The sequence below is a fragment of the Dermacentor variabilis genome, chromosome 5 (assembly GCF_050947875.1).
Source record: "Dermacentor variabilis isolate Ectoservices chromosome 5, ASM5094787v1, whole genome shotgun sequence".
Classification (NCBI taxonomy): Eukaryota; Metazoa; Arthropoda; class Arachnida; order Ixodida; family Ixodidae; genus Dermacentor; species Dermacentor variabilis.
Genome location: NC_134572.1, coordinates 30,267,584 through 30,287,864, shown reverse-complemented (window position 1 = coordinate 30,287,864; position 20,281 = coordinate 30,267,584). Strand labels below are relative to the sequence as shown.

At 47.1% G+C, this 20,281-nt stretch overlaps 1 protein-coding gene across 1 annotated transcript in view; it reads left to right on the top strand.

Moving 5' to 3' along the window:
• Positions 1-8,309, top strand: part of LOC142582400 (uncharacterized) — a 39,201-nt gene extending 30,892 nt beyond the window's left edge. The window contains exons 2-3 of the mRNA XM_075692080.1: positions 4,032-4,094; positions 5,398-8,309. Of these exons, the coding sequence (XP_075548195.1) occupies positions 4,032-4,094; positions 5,398-7,952 (2,618 nt within the window). The 3' untranslated portion in view covers positions 7,953-8,309. The remainder of the gene's footprint in view (positions 1-4,031; positions 4,095-5,397) is intronic.
• The last annotated feature ends 11,972 nt before the right edge of the window (positions 8,310-20,281 follow it).

The window sequence follows — 20,281 nt, the reverse complement described above, 5'->3', positions numbered from 1 at the left end:
ATCTCTTTAGTTGACTTATTTCAGGCAAGAAGTCAACTAAAGAGATGCCCCTTATCTCTTGCAAGTAACCTCTTCAATTTGTAATTATTCCGCAAGGATGAAAGACTTCATGTGCCGGGATTGTTTGATCTGATCTCTGCACATACACATTTATCGCCCAGCACTGCACGAGGTCACCAATAATCGTCGCTGTGTGTTCGTAGTTACGCCCAAGTAAATCAAACTTCCCTGTTTTTGTTGTTGTTGTTGTTGTTGTTGTTGTTGTTGTTGTTGTTGTTGTTGTTGTTGTTGTTGTTGTTGTTGTTGTTGTTGTTGTTGTTGTTGTTGTTGTTGTTGTTGTTGTTGTTGTTGTTGTTGTTTAAGTAGGGGCTCACGAAGACACTTGGTAGCGGGTAAGCAAACGGTGTGCAAGGCAACCATTTGCTGTGAGCTGAGCTAGTTGATTGACGTTAATGTTTGAAATTTGATTGAAGCGCACATAAGATGGGGACACAAATAGGGAGGTCGACAAGACGGCGCTTGATCTCAACTGAATTTATTGACAATCATAAATATGTTACAAAAAAAAACAATCATAAATATGTGACAGTATTCCCGTGAATGTGCAGTAAAGCAAGATGGGACACTCATCTTGCTTTGCAGATGAAGACAGGACGGCAAGCGCTTTCTACCTCCCTATTTGTGTCCCCGTGTTATGTGCGCTTTAATCAAATTTCAAACATGAACCGTTTGTTGTCTAAGGATGCCTTATTCGGTCCAACTACGCGGCATTCCTTCCTTACGACTAGCTGACTAATGGCAAAACTATTAACTTGAGGTATGCTACTAGCGAGTTGCCTAAACATTTTCACTTGATACTGCACCACAGCTTTGTTTTTCTGGTGAGGTGGCATTTAGCGCGCACTGCTAAACTCCAAGTAATATCGCCTTCAAAGGACAACAGGCAGTGCTTTCAAATTGTTTCTTCGGCTTTTCAATTTTGGCTGTAGACGCTTCTGTGAAAGCACGAACCGACACTGCAGGAAAATGCAAGCCCTCATTACCGTACGGGAATGAAAACCACTGTGGCACAAAAACTGGCGAAACGAGGCCGGGAGAGTGAATTCCCGCGGGACAGACACAACAGCTTGCGAAATTTTCTTGGGCACCTTCTTTGTAAACGAGCTTTCTCCTACGTCCTCTTAAAGAAGACCCCAGTCTGTAAGCGAGTCCCCAAGAACGGTTCGCAAAGCAGCGCTAACCGTACAGCCGCACGTGCATTCATCGGGCAACGAGTTCCGGCGCCTTCTTCAGTCTATTACTCCCAGGTCTCACGTAGACGACGCATAATGGGATGGAAAGAAAGAAAGAAAGAAAGAAAGAAAGAAAGAAAGAAAGAAAGAAAGAAAGAAAGAAAGAAAGAAAGAAAGAAAGAAAGAAAGGCAAAACGAAACTGCGCGAAGTCATAGAGCAATAGTCATGAATCATTCGGGCGGCCGAGAGTCAGTATTCATTACCGCCGCATGCATAAGCAAGACCATGCCGTTCTCTTCGGCGTTTCCAACGGAATGGGTCTCAAGCATGCGTTCGTATGCTAATGCGGGAAATTACTGCGCGAGCTCGTACAAAGTGGCTCAGGAACGAAGTCTGACTGCGTAAACCGAACTGCAAGTGAAGAAAGGAGTGACGGTCGCAAAAGGACAAAAATGAGCGCAGATGTTAGGCGGTGATGAAAGGAAGATGATGCGGCGCACGTTCGAAGGCGTCGCGGAAGACGCGGCCAAAAACCTCCATCCCCGTGATTATCGCGTGGCCCATTTTCGCCAAGGGCATTAGAGTTCGAGCCATGGTGTCTGCGAGAACACTGGCCGACAAAGGCACGGATTAATCCGTTTCGGCCGCGTTGTCACTATGTCTCACAATTGAATGTGCGTGACCAAATCGGCAAGGTTGGTCCCGCACATCTTGAACCTTCGTCCCCTTGGGACGAGCAGCCAAGGCATTCTGGGAGTAGATGGAGAGACCTTCTCCTCGTCCGAAGACTGCAATAAAGTTCCGTGCCACTAGCTGAGCACATTTATACGAGAACGCAAAGCGTACAGTGAAGAAAGGACCTTATATAAAAGATAAATAAGGAAACACTGTTCAAGGACCTCTAACTAATTTTAATTGTGGGTCTTTAAATGCCAAAACCATGACATGATAATGAAGCACACCGCAGTGGGGGTCTCCGAATTAATTTTAACACCTGGGTTTAATGTGCGCCCGATGCACAGTACACAGGCGTTTTTGCATTTCGCACTCATCGAAATGCGGCCGTCGTGGCCGGGATTTCATCGCGCGCCCGCGGGCATAGCAGCGCAACACCAAAGCGACACCACCACCTCGGGGGGGGAAGGGGGGGGGGGGTTTAAGGCCCTCTACTATATGCTCCCACAGTGCACATTAAGTGCTTAGCACTGCACATAGAACTTTACTTCGCTTTATTTTGAATCGTTAGCTTCTTTCCCCGACTTTAGGTGTCGTTCAGACTAAAATGTGTATAATTTTAATAGTCAACAGCGAAATCAAGGTGACAAGATGTCTTATCATGCCGAGTAGATTTCAACGCAGTAGAGTACCTCTACGCGGGCAAACGTCTCATGTCTTTAAATGTATAGCTCTCACACCCTCTCGTGAGCTATCACCATCGTTACAGGCGCTTTCAGAGCCTGCTGGAAGGCGGCTGAATGGACGCCGAATGTATCAAGCAACTCATCTTTCATAAATCCCCAAAGAGCGTTACCAGGTGACACTAGTTCCCTCGTGTGACGGCACTGCCCTCTCCGTCTCGCAGAAGTCAAGTCGGCACCTAATTTAACGATACCCTTTTGATGCTTCCATACCGCCGCTCACGACGGGCGACCAGTTCTTTCGCGATTCTGTTCCCTTGATCACTCGGAAATACTTGAAGCAAAAGAGAAAGATACCAAAGTATACATGTACCGAGTCTCTTCAATGAAGATGCGCATGTCGGCATTCATGCCTGACATCGCGTTCTAGGAGTGAGAGATGATGGGTGGACGGAAGCGTTCAATGCAGCAGCGAATAAATACGAACGCATGATTGACGTAGCGGAGCCTATCGCGTTCAAGGCTTACGTCACGCTCCACTTCGCAGTGGAAAAATCGGTTCCGTGTAGCACCACTGTCGCCATATTCACACAGCTTCGAAAGTGGGGCTGCAGATAAGCGTATAAGCGAATAGCGAAGCCTTTCCCGGTGACGTAATGCTTTCAACATGGCGGCCGTGACGACTACCTTTACGACTGTGCGTCTCTGACAGACTTTTACAGGTTACAAAGAAAAGTGACCGATTACAATTAGAATTACTTATTTCAAAAATGTAATTGATTACGGTTGCTGATTACTGCCTCGCGAAAGTAATTGAGCAATTACTAAAAATTAATCGATTACTTTTCCATTGCTTTCCTACCTAATTTAATAATATTGCACAAATACAGTAAATAGAACGAGCTAGTATTGCTTTTTCAATGCATCCTCTGCAACACTTCACACACGTAAAAACAATTTTTCTTTTTGATCGTCTATGCCACGTAGCACAATTCTGCTTCTTCAGATAGAATATTCTCAGAGCCAGACATTGCTTGCTCGATAAATCAAAATGAATATTTGACAAAGGAGATAACGCATGTACCTATTTTCGTTGCTTTGAACACTGTAGTTACCGCCAAATTTATGTGCTCAAAGCTGAGTCGCCTGTCATAGATCGATTCGCCAAATATTTAACTGGTTAAATATAATTGGTTAATGAAGATAGTAGCCGAATTACAGTGAGCGTTACCGATTAAAGAAAGCAATCGCTAAATTACAACATTACAAAAAAATAAAATCAATTACAACTAATTAATTACACGTAATTCGTTACGTACAAGGCAGCAGCAGACTGTGACCTATAGTTTCCAATATTGCGGCTGAGGCCGAAGTGTGTTGTAAAATGCGGCCCGGCGAAAAGATGCAATTTTCGCCTTCAGCCCGTCATTCCTTTTACAGGTGCGCTGCGCTGGTGCATCGCGGTGGGCTTGTTCGTTCTTCTCTGCGCCACTTATACCACAGGTAAGGCCCGACACAAACGCACTCGTGATGGAACAAACCGCGCACGAAGTATCGGTAAGAAATATCTCAATAAGCAGAACATTACCGTTGATGTGCTGTACCGTGTGTCCCAGCGGAGGCTAGGAACGAAAAAAGTAGATTTAAAGAACACTGTGCGAGATACAATTAAAAGGCCTATGGTGTACAGTCATTAGAGGCATGTCGACCGAATACGGTGGGTCTTAAAATCATAGCAAGATAGCAAGGTGGTCGATAACAACATTTGTTGCTGGGCTAGTTGGTTCATGCTTAAAAACTGAATACTGGAATACTGGAATACGCTTGTACTGTGCTTCGGTGTCTTTCTTTTGTCCGGTCTTGGAACTGCGCTTACCTACATTCAGTTGGCAAGGTGAGCTGGTTGGTTAGGGATTATCGTACTTTTGGCAAAAGCGCAAACGCAACACGAACAAAATGAAGAAAAACACAACACGGCGCCGACTCACAACTGATATTTTATTCAGGAAGTTCACAGTGTGTGTGTGGGGGGGGGGGGGGGGGGGGGGGCATATGTGCTTGTATAAATTAACCATCGTTCATTCTTCACGAGAAATAATTTTGCTATTTATATCAGTCCTGATAATTACATCATCGAAGCGTATCATGTGTACTGCGCATGTCAGAATCTTTTTCTTTCTTTTAAAGGGGGGGAGGGATTCATCTCCTATATACGTGCGTGAACTTCCTGCATAAAATATCAGCTGCAAGTCAGCGCCATGTTGTCGTTTTCCTTTCTTTTGTCCGTGTTGCTTTTGCGCTGTTACCAAATGTACGTTGACTCAAAATCATATTCTGCACCGTGTTTTTTTATCTTCCTTTTTCGTTGACCAGCTCTGCTAAAGTTAGATTGGACACCCTATATACAGAAGAGAAATTCGAGTTGTAGAGACCCATGGAGGCAACAATTCAATTTGTCACCATGCTGTTACGCTTCCTTCCAGAAAAATACCATGAACCGTATGATTCGACATAATACGTACATCCAACGCCAACGGAATAAAGAAATATCACAATTTAGGAATTTTAAATGCTCACTTGAGAACTCAGAGTAATCGCAAATGGCAACGTCGTGTTCTTGTGTACGTTACTCTGGAAAAAACCGGCGCCAGCAAATACAGAAACCCGTCACTTTGGTACAGCATAAAGAAGTAGGAAATTTTATGCGCCTTTTGGTGCTACGAACCTTCCTGTAGACGGTGTTCTGAAGACGAAAAATGATCATATTTTACAACCTACCGTCTCTCCTCTTTGTCTCGTTTCGCAGGCGACCCCGACCGTTACTCGCAGGTTAAGGAGACGCACAACGGTACCTACCTGTCCCAGTACGAGTGGCGGGTGCGCGACATGTATGCGCTGCTCCAACGCTCGTCCGTCATGCACGGCGTCAATCTGGCAGGCCCCGACTTCTACACGGGCAAGCCCGGCTACCGGGTGCGGCTGGGACTGTCCTTCGGTCGGATCAACCCAGCCAATGGGATACCCTACATGGGCGTCTGGTTCACCATCCTGCGCGGCCGCTACGACGACGCGCTCGAGTGGCCCTTCCAGTACCGCTTCAACATCACCGTGGTCGACCCGTCGGGCTCGGGGCAGGACTCGCACGTCTCCATGAACCCAATGACGGCCATCTGCCGGTTGCGCAAGCAGTTCCAGCGACCCACCGAGCGCCGCACTGACGGCGTCGAAGGGTGCGGCAAGTCGTTTCTCATACCCCACAGCAAGCTCCTCGGGTACGTGGCTGACGACAGCCTCCTTATGCGGCTCAGCATATTCCTAGAAGACAAGGGCGCCATTCCCAAGAGAGCCAAAGCCTACATGCGCGGCCACCAGCTCGTCTCCGAGTTCCAGTGGGCCGTCGATGACATCGACGCCAAGATCAAGCAGGCCCGCAAGGGCGAGCTGCAGCCACTGACAAGCGACCTCTTCTACATAAACAGCGAGAGCTACCTGATGGTGCTCCAACTGACCTTCCACCCGGAGGACGAGCACCTGGGTCTCTTCGCCGTCGTTATTCCCGGCGAGTTCGACGACTCGCTCGAGTGGCCGCTCTCGTATAGCTTCGAGCTGTCCATAGTGGACCAGTCAGCGGGCTTCCTGACCGCCGACCGCAAGGGTGTGATTGACCCAACCTCTGGTGTGTGCCCGCTCAACGCGTTTACCAAGCCACAGTTACAGCCCAACACACCGTGCGGTTTTCGCAAACTCGTCTCGTTTAGCGCCCTCGAGCGGAGCAATTTTAAGAAGGACGGCAAGATCCTGCTCCGCTTCACAGCAATACTCGACCAAATGCCGAACTTTGCTTCCGTATCGGTGAAAGATCGTCACCTAGTAGCCGAGTACGTCTGGAAAGTGCCCAATGTAGAAAGGAAAATCGCCCTCGCTATTTCCGGCCGACCTTCCAACCTGCTCAGCGAGCGGTTCTACACGAGGCACCAGGGCTATCTTATGCAGATGCAGCTCAAGTTTCAAAATTACACCAACGGCAGCATCGGCGCCTTCCTCACGCTTCTGGAAGGCGGCTACGACTCGCTGGCTCAGTGGCCCTTCGTGAAGCGGTTCGACCTCATCATCATCGATCAGCAGCACGGAAAGAGGGGCGACGACGTGGTGGTGGCTGTAGACCCGAATAACCCTTACATCAAGAATGAAGCGTGCGTCGGATCCTTCTGGAGGCCGTTCGGGCGTAACGACGCATGCGGGTCTTCGAGCGCCATCTCCTACGACGAAGTGTACAATCGCAAGTACATCCGCTACGGGAGCCTCCTGGTCAAGGTCGTCGTCTACATGGAGGAGATAGAACCACCTAATATGGCGAGACTGGTGTTCCGCGACGACAGTGTCGTCGCCGAGTACGACTGGCTCGTCCCGAACATAAAGGAAAAAGTGGCGCAAGCAAAGCTTGGCAACGCGCAGTTTGCAGACAGCGACAAGTTTTATCTGACCAATGGAGGTTACCGAGTAATGCTGCGTCTTTACCCTGAGAAGGCGTCTGGTTATGTCGGCCTGTACGTGGTGTTCACGCGAGGCGCCTACGACGACGTACTCGAGTGGCCGTTCACGCACAAGTACGAAATGGTGATCGCCGACCAGAAGGACGACTCCTCGGCTGACATAGTGCACACGACGTTTGCGGCGTCCGGCTGCCCGGACATCGCGCTTCAGAAACCCGCCCAAGAGCTGGCCGAGTGGAGCTGCGGCGAGAGCCGCATGGCGAGCCACGCGGCGCTCCTGAATGGCGGTTACGTGCGCGACGGTGCCATCCGTGTGCGCTTCCGCGTGTTCCTTAAGGAGTACGCGAGCCACGTCGCCTCCGTGGCTGTGCGGAACAACGCACTCGTCTCTGAGTACCTGTGGGAGCTGAAGGACGCGCCCGCCAAGTTGAACCTGCTCAAGAACGGCGGCTTCGCTAAGGTCGAGAGTCCCATCTTCTACACGGGCAATCAGGGTTACGCTCTGAGAATGAGCCTGGTACTCAACAAAGTGACGACGCCGCTACAGACTTTGGCCAGCAACGACGACCAGAGCGTCCTGGGCATCTATTTCACGCTCTGGAAGGGCAGGCACGACGGCGTGTTGAAGTGGCCCTTCCCACACGTCATCACGCTAGCCGTCGTCGACACGGCGAGGGGGCGGGCGGACCTTTCCAAGACCGTGGACCCGACGCACGCGCGGTGCCCGCCCGAGGCCTTCCACAAGCCAAAATCCATGCGCAATGAGCACGCGTGCGGGTTCTCTGCTTTCATGGCAGTCGAACGACTCGGCGATTACATGCGCGACGGCTCGCTGGTGATCAGGGCCACGATCGATATGAGAAGCTGACGGCCAGAGTGAAATAGGCACTCGGAACTTCTTTCGTGCGTTGTGCCATACCCATGTCACATTAGATCTCTCTTAGTACGCGTATGAGCTGATAATAGACGGACGCAGCGTGTACTGCAGACCATATAGACGATGCGTTAAGAAAACTCTCGTGTGTAAATCGATCACTCGTCATTCTTCAACGCCTCCTCCGGGAAGTTGTCAGGACGATCTGGCAAAATGACTGCGAATAGTACTTCACTGTGCCACCGGTGCGGTTGACCATAGAGTCTCCTGATCTCCAATGTACTTTTGTGTGGCCTCCTTGCATAGTAGCCCGAGCATTACAGCTAAAGCAATGTCAGTTCTTGCTGTTGATACAGGTTCCACGTGCGTCACTGTGTGCTGTGGCACAAATTCATTTACTCACACAAGAACATAATAAGTCAAACGGACTTGCAGACACGAGCGCTACGTGCACGTGTTATTAACGACATCCACGAGCCCACTTCCTGAAAGCATATAACACACTCTCAGACGTAGTCGCAAGATGTAATTCCGAACGGGCGCAAATTCAATGCACCTATTTGTTTTCACCACACGTCCGCAGCTGTGGAATGCGAGCACAGAGAGAAGGAAAAGTTTGAACTCAGTTGGCGCAACATGATCGCGAAGGAATGGCAGAATAAACACGCAGTGGGACGAGATTCCGGTCCCACACGTGCTCAAAGAAGTGTACTGCGCCTGAAACAGCGGGGCTACGATATGGCGCCGAGCGTGCCCTTCACTTTCTCATTATCTAAAGGAATATCTGATTCTGTGAAGCATTCATAACTTCATCCCACAATCTCAAGCAACTGATCTAGCTCAATTAAAAATTGAAAAAGGACAGAAGACCGAAAGGGCGTTTGTACATGCGCAACATTACAAAAGTCCGATAGCATACAGAACCATTCAGTGCTCGGCCCGCGTTCATTCGCTGTACTGTATACAATCACACATCCCTAAACGTGCAATGTAATAACGCTAATACTGTCAGCCCCACTTACATCGAACTGCTTGATAAAGAAGCGCACATCCTTGTCTGATATGAAAGGGAACATCTCGCCAGTGTTCGAACCGCGATTCGTGCAAACGTTAAAGTCCGAACCTCACTCACTGGTACTTATGTTGTTCCCCTGTTGAAGAATCCTGCTCGGAACTTTTTCTCATTACAAGCACACACAAGAAAATTGCTAGCCTTGAACACAAATACGGTGTCCCCTTTCATAGTGGACGAAGTTGTACACGTAACCATTCGCCCTAGAAATCATGCTGCAACCAGAACTGCAACAACTTTTGGGGGCGGATGCTTGAAGCCGAAAAAGTGCCAATTAAAACAAAGCAAGAAAATATAGAAAAAGCATGTACGGTGTTTAATCACGCGGAAGTAATCAAGGTACAGCACGGCGCTTGAAAATGAATTGCCTTCTTACGCTTGTCAACGCGTATCCGCATGGATGCCGGCACATGCAAGTTAACGTAACCCTTTTGACAGCACTGGTAACACTTTGAGGGCATCGGATGTAGGGCACTGGTAAAACTTTGAGTAAAACTTTTGACACTTTGAGCGCATCGGATGTAGGGCGCTATTGTGGACACGCATGGAGTAACTTTCCTTCCTCCTTGCTCACCACTGTCAAATTCCGGCGTATTTTCAATTTCGATGCCTATTTAAATATCAGTTCGAATTGGCTCACAGGACTGCCGCGGCCTCTCATTGGCTCAAAATGCCAACATAGTGGAATTAGCACCTCAAGTGTGGACCAAGCTATGCGCCCGCGTTAAGAATGACCTAGTTATAATGCAGTTGCAAAAGCGCAGCATACCAATTTCTCGTTTTTGCCTAGGGTAACTTTGAAGTAATACAGCAAACCGTTTCCACAGTTAACACTTTCGTTACCAATGGAAAATGGCAGTTTTTTTCTCTAGGATCAAATAATATTTTTTTGCCGTGACAACGCTTTAGCATGTAATGCAGCATTAGAAATTGCGGAAGACTAATTATTGTTTCCAAGTACATAAGTTATAAAAAAGATAAGACAGACGCAAATAAGTAAAGAACAATAATTTGCGAAGCGGACATATGCTTGCGGCAACTTGAATAGACTACGAAATCGATATATCTATGAGAAAATTAGAAAAAAGATCACAGTATAATTTTCACACATAAACGTTCCAAGAACACAATACTAAAAAATCAGCACACAACTGTTTTTGTCCATAAAACAGAAAAAGGTTAACCTTTCCGTGTCATGCAGTTGACATGTTCACTGCGAGGTGGGTCACGGGTGGGTCAGAGTAGTTATTCCCAGTGGCTGTGCAGTGATAGTCTTCTGCAATGAGCTGGCGACATTTCAGCTAAAAATCAGCGGAGAAAAAAAAATGTTCCTTCTGATTTGACATGTCGTGGCGCCATTTCTCTGCACCTGGCGGAGGTTTCCAAGGAGCACAAGTCCCTGGTGAATCACAGGTCACGACGTACCAGAGGAATATGACAAGTGACCCACCGGTGTATCACCAGGCACAGGAATCGAACCTTCCAAAGGTCCTGCCGCCGTGCATGAACTAGCTAAGCAGTTCCTCAATTTCTTGGGGCAAACATGTGGACTGTGCATATATGGAAGCAAACATTCGTTTTTTACTTGTCCTTGCTCTTCAGATAATACAGCCTGAAGTTTCACCTCTTCTGAATTTTCCTGGGCTGGCGTTGAGGTTCTGGTACTGGTTTTCGAGCAGGAACGTCATCGCGATCTTCACTGGCGAACATCGTGAAGATGTCCAGTTCTGCGTGTTGGATGCTCGGAAGGCCTTTTGAAGAGCGCTTAAGGGGAATAAAAACGCTCACAGTCAAAACCTAAACTAACCATTGTACAGCTGGCAACAATTAGCGCCCTTCAGCACTATGACGTCGTATAAACCGGCGATGTAATGTCGCCCTCTGACTTAATGCTGGTTCTCTAACCACAAAAACTCGCATGGTGAAACGCCGCAGCTAAAACGAGCAGCACGCTTTCTTTTTCTTTTCTTTTTTCTTCCTTTTTCGGGAGAAGTGCAATGCAAATTTACGCCATGAGAAACTTCGCCGCAACGCGTATGCCTCAGTTTCCAAAAGCTGCGTCAAAAATCACGGTATTACCGCAGAAACGAAAACAAAGGGTTACCTACTGGAGAGCATGCGTCATGTACGAGAAAAGGTTTCAACGGGCTGAAATCGGCGATGGTAATTATTGATCACCAGTGATCCATATGAACAGGCGTGGTAACGAAACAGGAATTTTAAGACCGGAAACAAAACAAAACAAAGTACCTTACGGCGTCCCCAAAGTGCAGAGGCCCACTGCAGCGATATTTATCGCCCTACCCCTCAGAAAGCGTTCTAAAACCAATTTTTCGATGTCTATATCTTTCCGAGACCTCGAAGCAACCCAAAATCACAATCGCTTTTCAAATTGGTTCTTACTGGATGGCATATTACGAACGTAAAACAACCCATTTTCTAATAGAAGCCGGAACAAGCATGCTCATGAACGTGGACGAAGTAGCTATCTTCTCATGTTTGATATAGTAAAAATGGCTTTTCTTTGCATAAAAAGAGGGATGAAGTTGCAACAACGTGTAGTGGGTTGCCCCGTTAATTGACGCTGCACACAGTTGGCTAAGCACGTTCAACAAAAGATCACCTTTATTTAACGTGAATGTAAGAAATGCATAGTGAAACAAGTCACCAATTTTATTTTGCACACACTTTCCAACAGAATGTGCGACTGGAGGCGATCTCGTGGCATCGAGACTACCGACATGATTTGCGGCAAAACCCAGCTACCAGGGTCGGGACCCTCTCGCGGGACCTTTGTTGTGCCGACCGCCGGCGCTTCCTCCAGCAGCTGGAGGGTGGCTACGGGAGGGCGGTGGCGGCGCGGCTACGAGCGTTCGTTGTAAAAAAACAAATGGGCCGACGGGGACGCCGCAGTTCCTCCGTTGTACAGGAAAATTCGCTATAGTGGTCTTCATTGTAGAGGCGTTCACAATGCATAATGAATATAGAAATTCTGCCAGGACACACAGAATCCCTCGCTTTACTGGTGAATTCGTTTTAAAGGCGTTCGTTGTAGAGGCGCTCGACTGTAGTACCAAGGAGTCTCAGGAGAATCCACATATGACACATACACATCAGGGGTCAACTGAAATCTCTGCAGCCACCGAGCAGATAAACGTTTCTTGATTACGTCCGCAAAGCTACATAAGACAGCATGCTGCTCTACCTATTAAGGAGCGGAACAATTCACCTACTCTAGGCGCCTTGCCGGAAAAACCCCTGGCGTTGCCTTTAATATATGCACATATCTTTTTCATTAATAGACCTATTTCTCTCTCTCTCTCTCTCTCTCTCTCTCTCTCTGTGAGATAAAAGTTGTATAAACAGGGGCAAAGTGCCTCAGACAGGCTTGCCGACGTTTAGATAGGCGGACCTGTCTCTGTCACATGCCTTATCTGTCCAACGGCCAATAGGTCCACCTATCGAAATGTCGGTCCGCATGTTTGAGGCGCTTTACCCCTGTTTATACAAATTTTATCCCACAGTGTGTTAATTTACATCTGGAGCTCTCGACTTCGATCATTTTCTAGGAATACCATAACTCACTACCAGCCACGTGTAAGTATCTGAATATCCACGTAAACATGACAGCACTACCAAAAACTATACCCTGCACCTTCATATGTAGATAAGAAGCAGCTTTTTCTGCCTAGTTTATGGGCTCTAAATAAGCCACAGCGCGAATGCCACAGTCCGACATGCTGAGGCACGGATTACAAGCGCGCGTAGGTTTGTAGTTCGGACAGAAGATGTGAAGAGCGCGCGATGCCTTGATGTTCTCTAACAAGACTAAACGAACATAAATGAAAGAGGACAGAACCACCAACCAGAAAGTCTCAGACAGCATAAACTAATCACAGGGTAATACGGACGTGGCGCCCCGGACTCGCGCCTGCTGCAAAGTGTAGCGATTCGCATATCGATACAGGCGCCTATATACAATATGTTCGTTATAACAAATTTAAATTGCAGTACAGGTTCTATCGATAGCTGCATCTTAAAAACCGGCAGTGAATTCTCTTTTGAACACCGGTTGTAACGATCAAATCCTCTGTGTTTATGTGCTTTCAATAGAAATAATGTCAAGTGTAGTAAGGCTGCATATGTAAAAGCGCTCAAAATGATTTTTTGAGCTCGACATCACCAGTTTTCCTTTTTCTCGTCCCATAACGCAATAAGTCAACAAAGATAAAAACAAAACAAACATCAATGACACTAGTTCGTTATTAAGACGGTAAAATGTAGCATGTAGGGAGAACTTTGTTCAAATGACGTAACGCAGCCTCATACACTGCTTTTTGTATACACCGACTTCTCGTCATATTCGGACACGCATGTTTCGTTTATCGAAGATAACTCGCAGTAAACTCCGGATACCGCCACGTGCTTCAAAATAGCAATCGTAAAAAACCTGCGGGCCACGCGTCCCACAATGAAGGCCAATATCGCCTTGAGGATAGATTAATTGATAGGATTTAGCATACGGGCCAAAGGAACACGCAGGAAAGTATGCTCTACAGATTAATAATTGACCATCTCCCTTGTAATTATTGGGGTCGGGCATGAAATAGATGGCAGCTGGCCCATGCCGTCTTCCCACTGATCCACGCTGAGTACGTTGTTGAAGGGAAGGAATTGTTCTCATCGAGAACGAGAAATATGGGATTTATTTGCAGTATCTACATGGAGAACGTTACAGTTCACCTGTCTAGCATGACTGAAAGAGAATGCACACTGAACACACGACAACGGCTGCTTAAATACACTCTGTCCTCCCTAGATCCCTAGGTGAGGGAAAGCGGCCGCTCAACCTTCGACGAATGCGGAGCGTCCAAAGTCATCGTAGTCGACCCGCCTTTGAGGGGAAGGGTTTATACACTCACTTCCGCACAGGTTTCACTGACCACACCGAGGTGAGAGGGTTCTCGCAGACAGGGGTCTTGACCTGAGCAGGCGCCTCTTTATCCCAGAGTTGACCCTGCAGTCAGAGGCCGCCACGTCTGTCCATTGACTGACGACTTCTAAGACCTGCGAGACGGCGCCACAAAACACCTTCTTCCAGGAGTTCCCCAGCTCCAAACAAACCGTGACGGTGACGGCGAATACACTAACAATGCATGGTCCACCGACTGCGTCCGCACATATATACCGGCGCCGCTCGCTTGGGGACGCGGCGCATTGTCGTCCTTACAAAGCAAGTCGCCGCAGCAGACATGCCGGCGCCAACGGGTTGTTGACGAGACGCATTCTTGCTTTCACAAAGCGAGTCATCGCAGCAGGCCGGGCAGAGTTCGACGGTCGCTTCCCCGAAGTTCGCCAGCCCCTGCAGGTCGAACGTAACACCCTGTAACGGCTGGCGTTCGTGCTATCAACGCGTCGCAATAGAAGTCCACGGTTTATCTTCTACAACTTGACGACGAGTGCTCAATGAATCTTCCGCTTCTCGACAAATGTTAGATACATGAAAAATAGGTTGCGCAATAGCAGGTTCTACGTCAACTTGAGACGGCAACAAAGCTTTACATGGAGTGAAAAAAAATCCGAGGATACCTAAGCACTTATGAGTTGTGACTGCGAACGCATTAATGTCGCTGAGCGGTCCTTCGAGTTATGAATTCCTCGCCGGCAAGAGAGCACGTTGAGATGCTTGACGCGTTTTGATTTGGCCTTACCGAGGCGGTTAGAACGCAGGTGAAAGCTTGCGTGGACAAGGAACTCGCGGATAACGCAGGCTTCCGAGAGCGGGGATGATTTGGCGTCGCAGTGATGTCCTCTACACTCACGCATAAGCCAACTCGTTTTAAATGCGTAAGCATTTCTATGCCTACCCAACAAGTAAACGCGTCCGTCAGTCCGTCCGTCCGTCTGTCCGTCCGTCCGTCCGCCCCGTAAGACGAATCACTGTGAAGAAATTAATGTATAAAAATACATTCCACTTTGCGGAGCCGACTTGGAGCATTGTAGACATCAGGAAAATTCTGATTTTGCGAAAATTTAATGCCAAACACGCCACATCCCCGATGCGTTTCGGTGGTCGCGCCAGCGACCTCTGGGGGCTTATGCACTTCGCGTCGATGAGTTGATAGGGATGATAAGGGTGACGAGACGTCATATGGGTCTCATCACGGTTGATAATTGCTCGACCCGTATGGATATGGTGCTAAAGAGCGAGATGGGCTTACAATGGTCGCAACAATTCTGATAAGGTTAATAAGCACCGATAAGTGTTGAGAATGGTCGGATCAAGATTGATGAGGTTGATAACGACCAACAAGACTATAAAGAGTTGGATCATGTCCGATAAGGTTGATGACAGATAGCAGTTGATAAAATCGGATCGATTGCGATAAGGTTGATACCGACCGATAAGTCTTAATTCATAAGGCTCGGATCGAGTCAGATAACGTTGACAACAACCGATAAGCGTTGATAAGTGTTTATACTGGTCGGATTAAGTTTCGTAACATTGGTAATGACAACGGGCTGTGTGATGAGAAAGTGACGCAATGCTTACGCATACTTGGACAACTCCCGAAGGAGTTTCTGCGTGAATTTATCTAGGGACCTTACTCGCACAACACCTGGTGCGTTAATGCGGCCAGCAGGTGTTCCCTTTCACCCACTCTGCTCCATCGAGGCGTTGTCGTACCGTGGCCTCGCAGCCGATGGAAATTTAGGGGCTGCTACAGACGCCGGACGCCGGATTTTTCGCTCAGTGAGTCATTTAACGCTTTCGTATTAAAAAAAATCGCGTTCCCGTCAAAGCACGCCTAAAGCCGCACTGCAAACGATAAGCTACCAGAAGACCCGTGTCATGTACTGCGTAAAGCCTTTCTTAAAGGGATCGTACCGTTTTTAAAGGAGATTCTATATTGTAGCGCAATAGAAAGCTTACCATTCGGAGTATCTGAATGTGCAGTGCTTTCTCTGGAAATCGAGAAATTCTTAAAACAGAATTTTTCGATCAACGTGTCTCGAACGCCGTCGCAGTCATGGCCTATAGACCCTTTCATTGTTTACAAACATAGACCCTGGGTGTCTTCCGGTTTTGTTCATTGACGTAGCCCGCTAAATTTGGCGATCAATAAAGGCACTGGCTGCGATATCATGTAGCAGGGGTGCGTTAAAATTTAAGCTCACAGTTTTTCAACACTTTTCCTCTGTACACAATGAATATGACATGTGAATGTTGCCGGAAGTTATACAAAAATCTTATGTATTAGACTTGAGGCGTAATGCACATGTCTTTTATCTCAAAACTTAAAAATAGACTTTCCGCACATTAATACAACTTAAAAACGCGCTTTATGTTCCGGCGCAGTAGACTGAAAAGCCCGTGACCGGAAGTTTCTTGAGGCCGTACTTTCGCTGCTGTTATCGCACAAGTGAAACCGCAAGGTAAATATACCTAGTAGCAAAGCTTTGGTCTTAACTAAAAAGTGCGTGAAAATACGTAGACGAGAAAGAGAAACGATAAATACGGGCACTACTCGCAACCAACGGTTTATTTCCAAAGAAACAGAATAAGAAGAAAATTATGCTGAAAGGAAAACAAAACACCCTCTCAAGTGTGCACGAGAAAACTAAAATATCATACACGCTGTACATGCGTTCAAACCGCGCAAACTGTGTTTATACAATTGCATATGACATGTATTTATGCCTTAGGAATAGATGCCTTTCTTACTCTTATTTTATATGATTTTTTTCGAATGACGCTCGGTGTTTGCGCGTGCACTGCTACCGCAGTGTAGGCTTTCAATCTACTATGTTATTGTACGGTTCCCTTAGGAGAACCAATATTTTTCTTGTTCTACAAGCAGCATGTATCTCTCGTCTGCGTTCTCGCGTATAGAGTTTTCCATCAGTAGGTCTTGCGAAACACAGACGGAAAAATATATGTAACCTTTTTGCTTGACGCTTCAGTTTCAGTTTATTATTCGTTCATAACAATTTGTTACGAGAAATGGTATACAGACCAGGGTTCCAAAGTCAGAGACTGCACCGGGACCCATGGATGAAAACAGAGAACAGAGAGTGGCAATACAGGAACATGAAATACCTCGGGTAACAGAATGTAAATGCCTTGGTATATGGATAAACGAAGGCAATAGATATATGGAAACATAGGAAAAAACAATAACAGTGAAGGGAAAGAAAAATGCAGCCATAATGAAACACAGAGCGCTATGGAGGTACAATAGGTACGAGGTGCTCCGGGGTATGTGGAAAGGTGTAATGGTTTCAAGACTTACATTTGGAAATGCGGTTGTTTGCTTTAAATCAGGGGTACAATCAGGACTCGATGGGAACAAAAGGTCAGTGGGACGCCTCGCATTGGGCACTCACGGGAAGACTATAAATGAAGATGTACAGGGTGATATGGGCTGGACTAGTTTTGAAGTGAGGGAAGCTCACAGTAAAATTGATTATGAAGAACCACTGAGGAATGTGGAAGAAAGTAAATGGGCCGGGAGAGTGTTGAGGTATCTGTACAGGAAAAAACATTGATTCACAGTGGAGGAAAAGAACTAGGAAGCTTACCAGCAAGTATGCGGCCTATAGGATGGGCAACACAGCAACAAAGAATGTCAAGCGGAAACTCAGAGAGGCTGAAATAATCTCATGGGTGGCGGCAATGGAAAATAAACCTGCCATGAGTAACTACTTAAGAGGAAAAACGAAATCAGGAAAGAAACAATTTATGATAACTCAAAGGGAAGCGCATTACTTTTCGAATCGAGATCCGGATGCCTTAGAACACGCACCTATAAAGCGAGATATAAGAAGGAAGAAGAAGCATGTTCTTGCCGCAGTAAAGCTAGGGAAACGATGGAGCATATTTTATTAGAATGTGAAGACGTCTGCCCAGCGGTCGATTTAGGCACCACTGGCCTCCTTGAAGCACTTGGGTTCAGCCATTATTGTCTGTCCAAGCTTGAAGCTTTAATTTGCCCGCATTGCTAGCCTGTATATTACCAATGTACTGGTCAACGGTCTATACGAGTGAATTATATCTTTCTCCCTCTTGCCTTTATAAATTAAATTCATTCTACTTTGTCGCCAACTGTCTGGCATTCGTCTATCTTTTAAAGTTAAAGTTTCACCAGAGCTTCCTTACTCTTTGGTCCTAGTTCATCAATCAGCCTAACGGGAACCTTGTCTAGCCCCGTGACTGTGCGCTTAGGAATTTTCTCTTCCGCTTCATTCCAGCGGAAATTTGTCAGCACGAGCTCCTTTTCCACTTGGGTCTCTTTCATGCTCTTCTTTTTCTTCAAATACAACCTCGTCATTGCCTTGGAAAGATTCCGCTGTTGTTTTTGGGATGTAATTTATTGCCGCTTCTCCTTCCAGTCTGTTTTCATCTTCGTCTAGGATATGTTGGTGTATTGTTGACTTCCTGCCTAATAATTTAATGTGGTTCTAAAATATTCTAGGTGCGGCCTTCTTTTTCTCACGTATTTCCGACCAACCAACGTTCACTTTCAACTTTTAATTTTGCTTGCACCAGTATTTGAACCACAGACTTTTTCTCGCGGTATATTTCCCATTTACTGGTTACTTCATCCTGCGGCAACTGCGCCTTTGCCTGCCTGTGCTCTCGAGATGCTTTGTGTCGTTCTGCGATTGCTTCTCGTATCTCCCTGTTCCACCAGCTTTCCGGTTTCTTTGTTCCTTTCCAACGAACATGTTGTTTCTCTTTCCGTATTTCTGTCGTTATTACACTTACAACCTCACCATATTCCCACTCTTTACTTGGCCATTTGCCAATTTCTTCCTCGACTCTAGTGACTATATTTGCTATTTGTTCAGCCTTCAAATTTGGACTGGCCATTTTGCGCTCCTTGCTCTCTTTCCCAACTACATACACCAGCACACCAACTCACCAGCTCGCTTCGGCGCCCCTAGCGGCGCCGGGAAACTCCATCGTTCATCGAGCCTTTGCCTCGCACGGCGGATACGCACACCACCCCTTTCTAGCCACCACGGTGATAATGCAAAATAAACCCTTTTTCCTTTATTACTACTACTGGACGTATTCGTCGATGGGCTTGGTTGACTCCTTGCCCTAACTCCATACCCTAACGCCACCTCGAGCCGCTACAGCGGCCAAGTGTGAGCAGACGATTGTCGGCTTCTTCGGGGAGTACGTAATCCGCTTTTCATTACTTTTCATTTTCCTGTGCTGCCCTCTGGCGCGACGCTGGAAAAGTTTTGGAAGAGTGCCGGGGCTTTTGTCTGTTGATTTGTGCACATGCGCTCATGTTGAGTGCGCGTCAGTTTCGTGGACACTGGATAGCGAATACTTAATGCCTACTCCGGTACAGCATGTCATTCCTGGAAGCCCCGTAGCACTCACCGACTACTGGCTGAGAAGGCCTAATTGAGTAGTAGTGCTAACAGTGCGGCTGGTGAAGGCACGCCGAGCCCCGTTTGCCGACGCGGCTGCCAGTAATTTTATGGACACTCCAGGCGTATTTCTGCTGTCGGCGACAGCATTAGAGAGTTTTAGAATAGGGGCCCCAAACGTTTTGGGGCCCCAAAGAAATAGCGTCGAAGCCACTGCGCATGCGCAAGACGCAAACTCCGTTTGGGTTTTGCGTTGGGAACGCTATTTCACCGATTTAGCGGGAGCCCAAATAGCGGCCCCAAAAGCTTTGCGTCGGCAAACATGGCGGCACCCATCGAAGCGACGGCTCTAACTTAGCACAAAACTGGGTTCGATTCGCGGTAACGCGTGAAGTTCGCAAGCTAGGAGAAGTGAGTGCGGTTATCGCTTTCTCTCAACTAGCGTGTGTTATGAAGATTGACTCATTAGACGCCGCGGATTTTGAATTCGATTGTGGATTTTATGGCTCGTAGGCCTAACAAGGCTAAGCTTGGCTGGTGAAGGCTAGTAAAGTTGGTTTGCTGAAAACTAAGCGCAACTAATTGTTTGCTGCTTACAGAGAATAACCTCTAAATTGTTATTAAACGCGAATACACGCAAGTAAAAATTATTATTCCTATCATAAAATGGTATATTTTATTTAATTATTTCTAATAGTTTTTCTTTGACGCTGTAGTGGCGCTGTCAGCGCAAGACGCTATCCGCAAACGTCAAACCCTATTCTAAAACTCTTCACTCCTACGTGCCCCAACGCTAACACCCGCAAAGCTCTTTGGGGCCCCAAACTATTGGGGCTCCTATTCTAAAACTTCCTATTGCCGT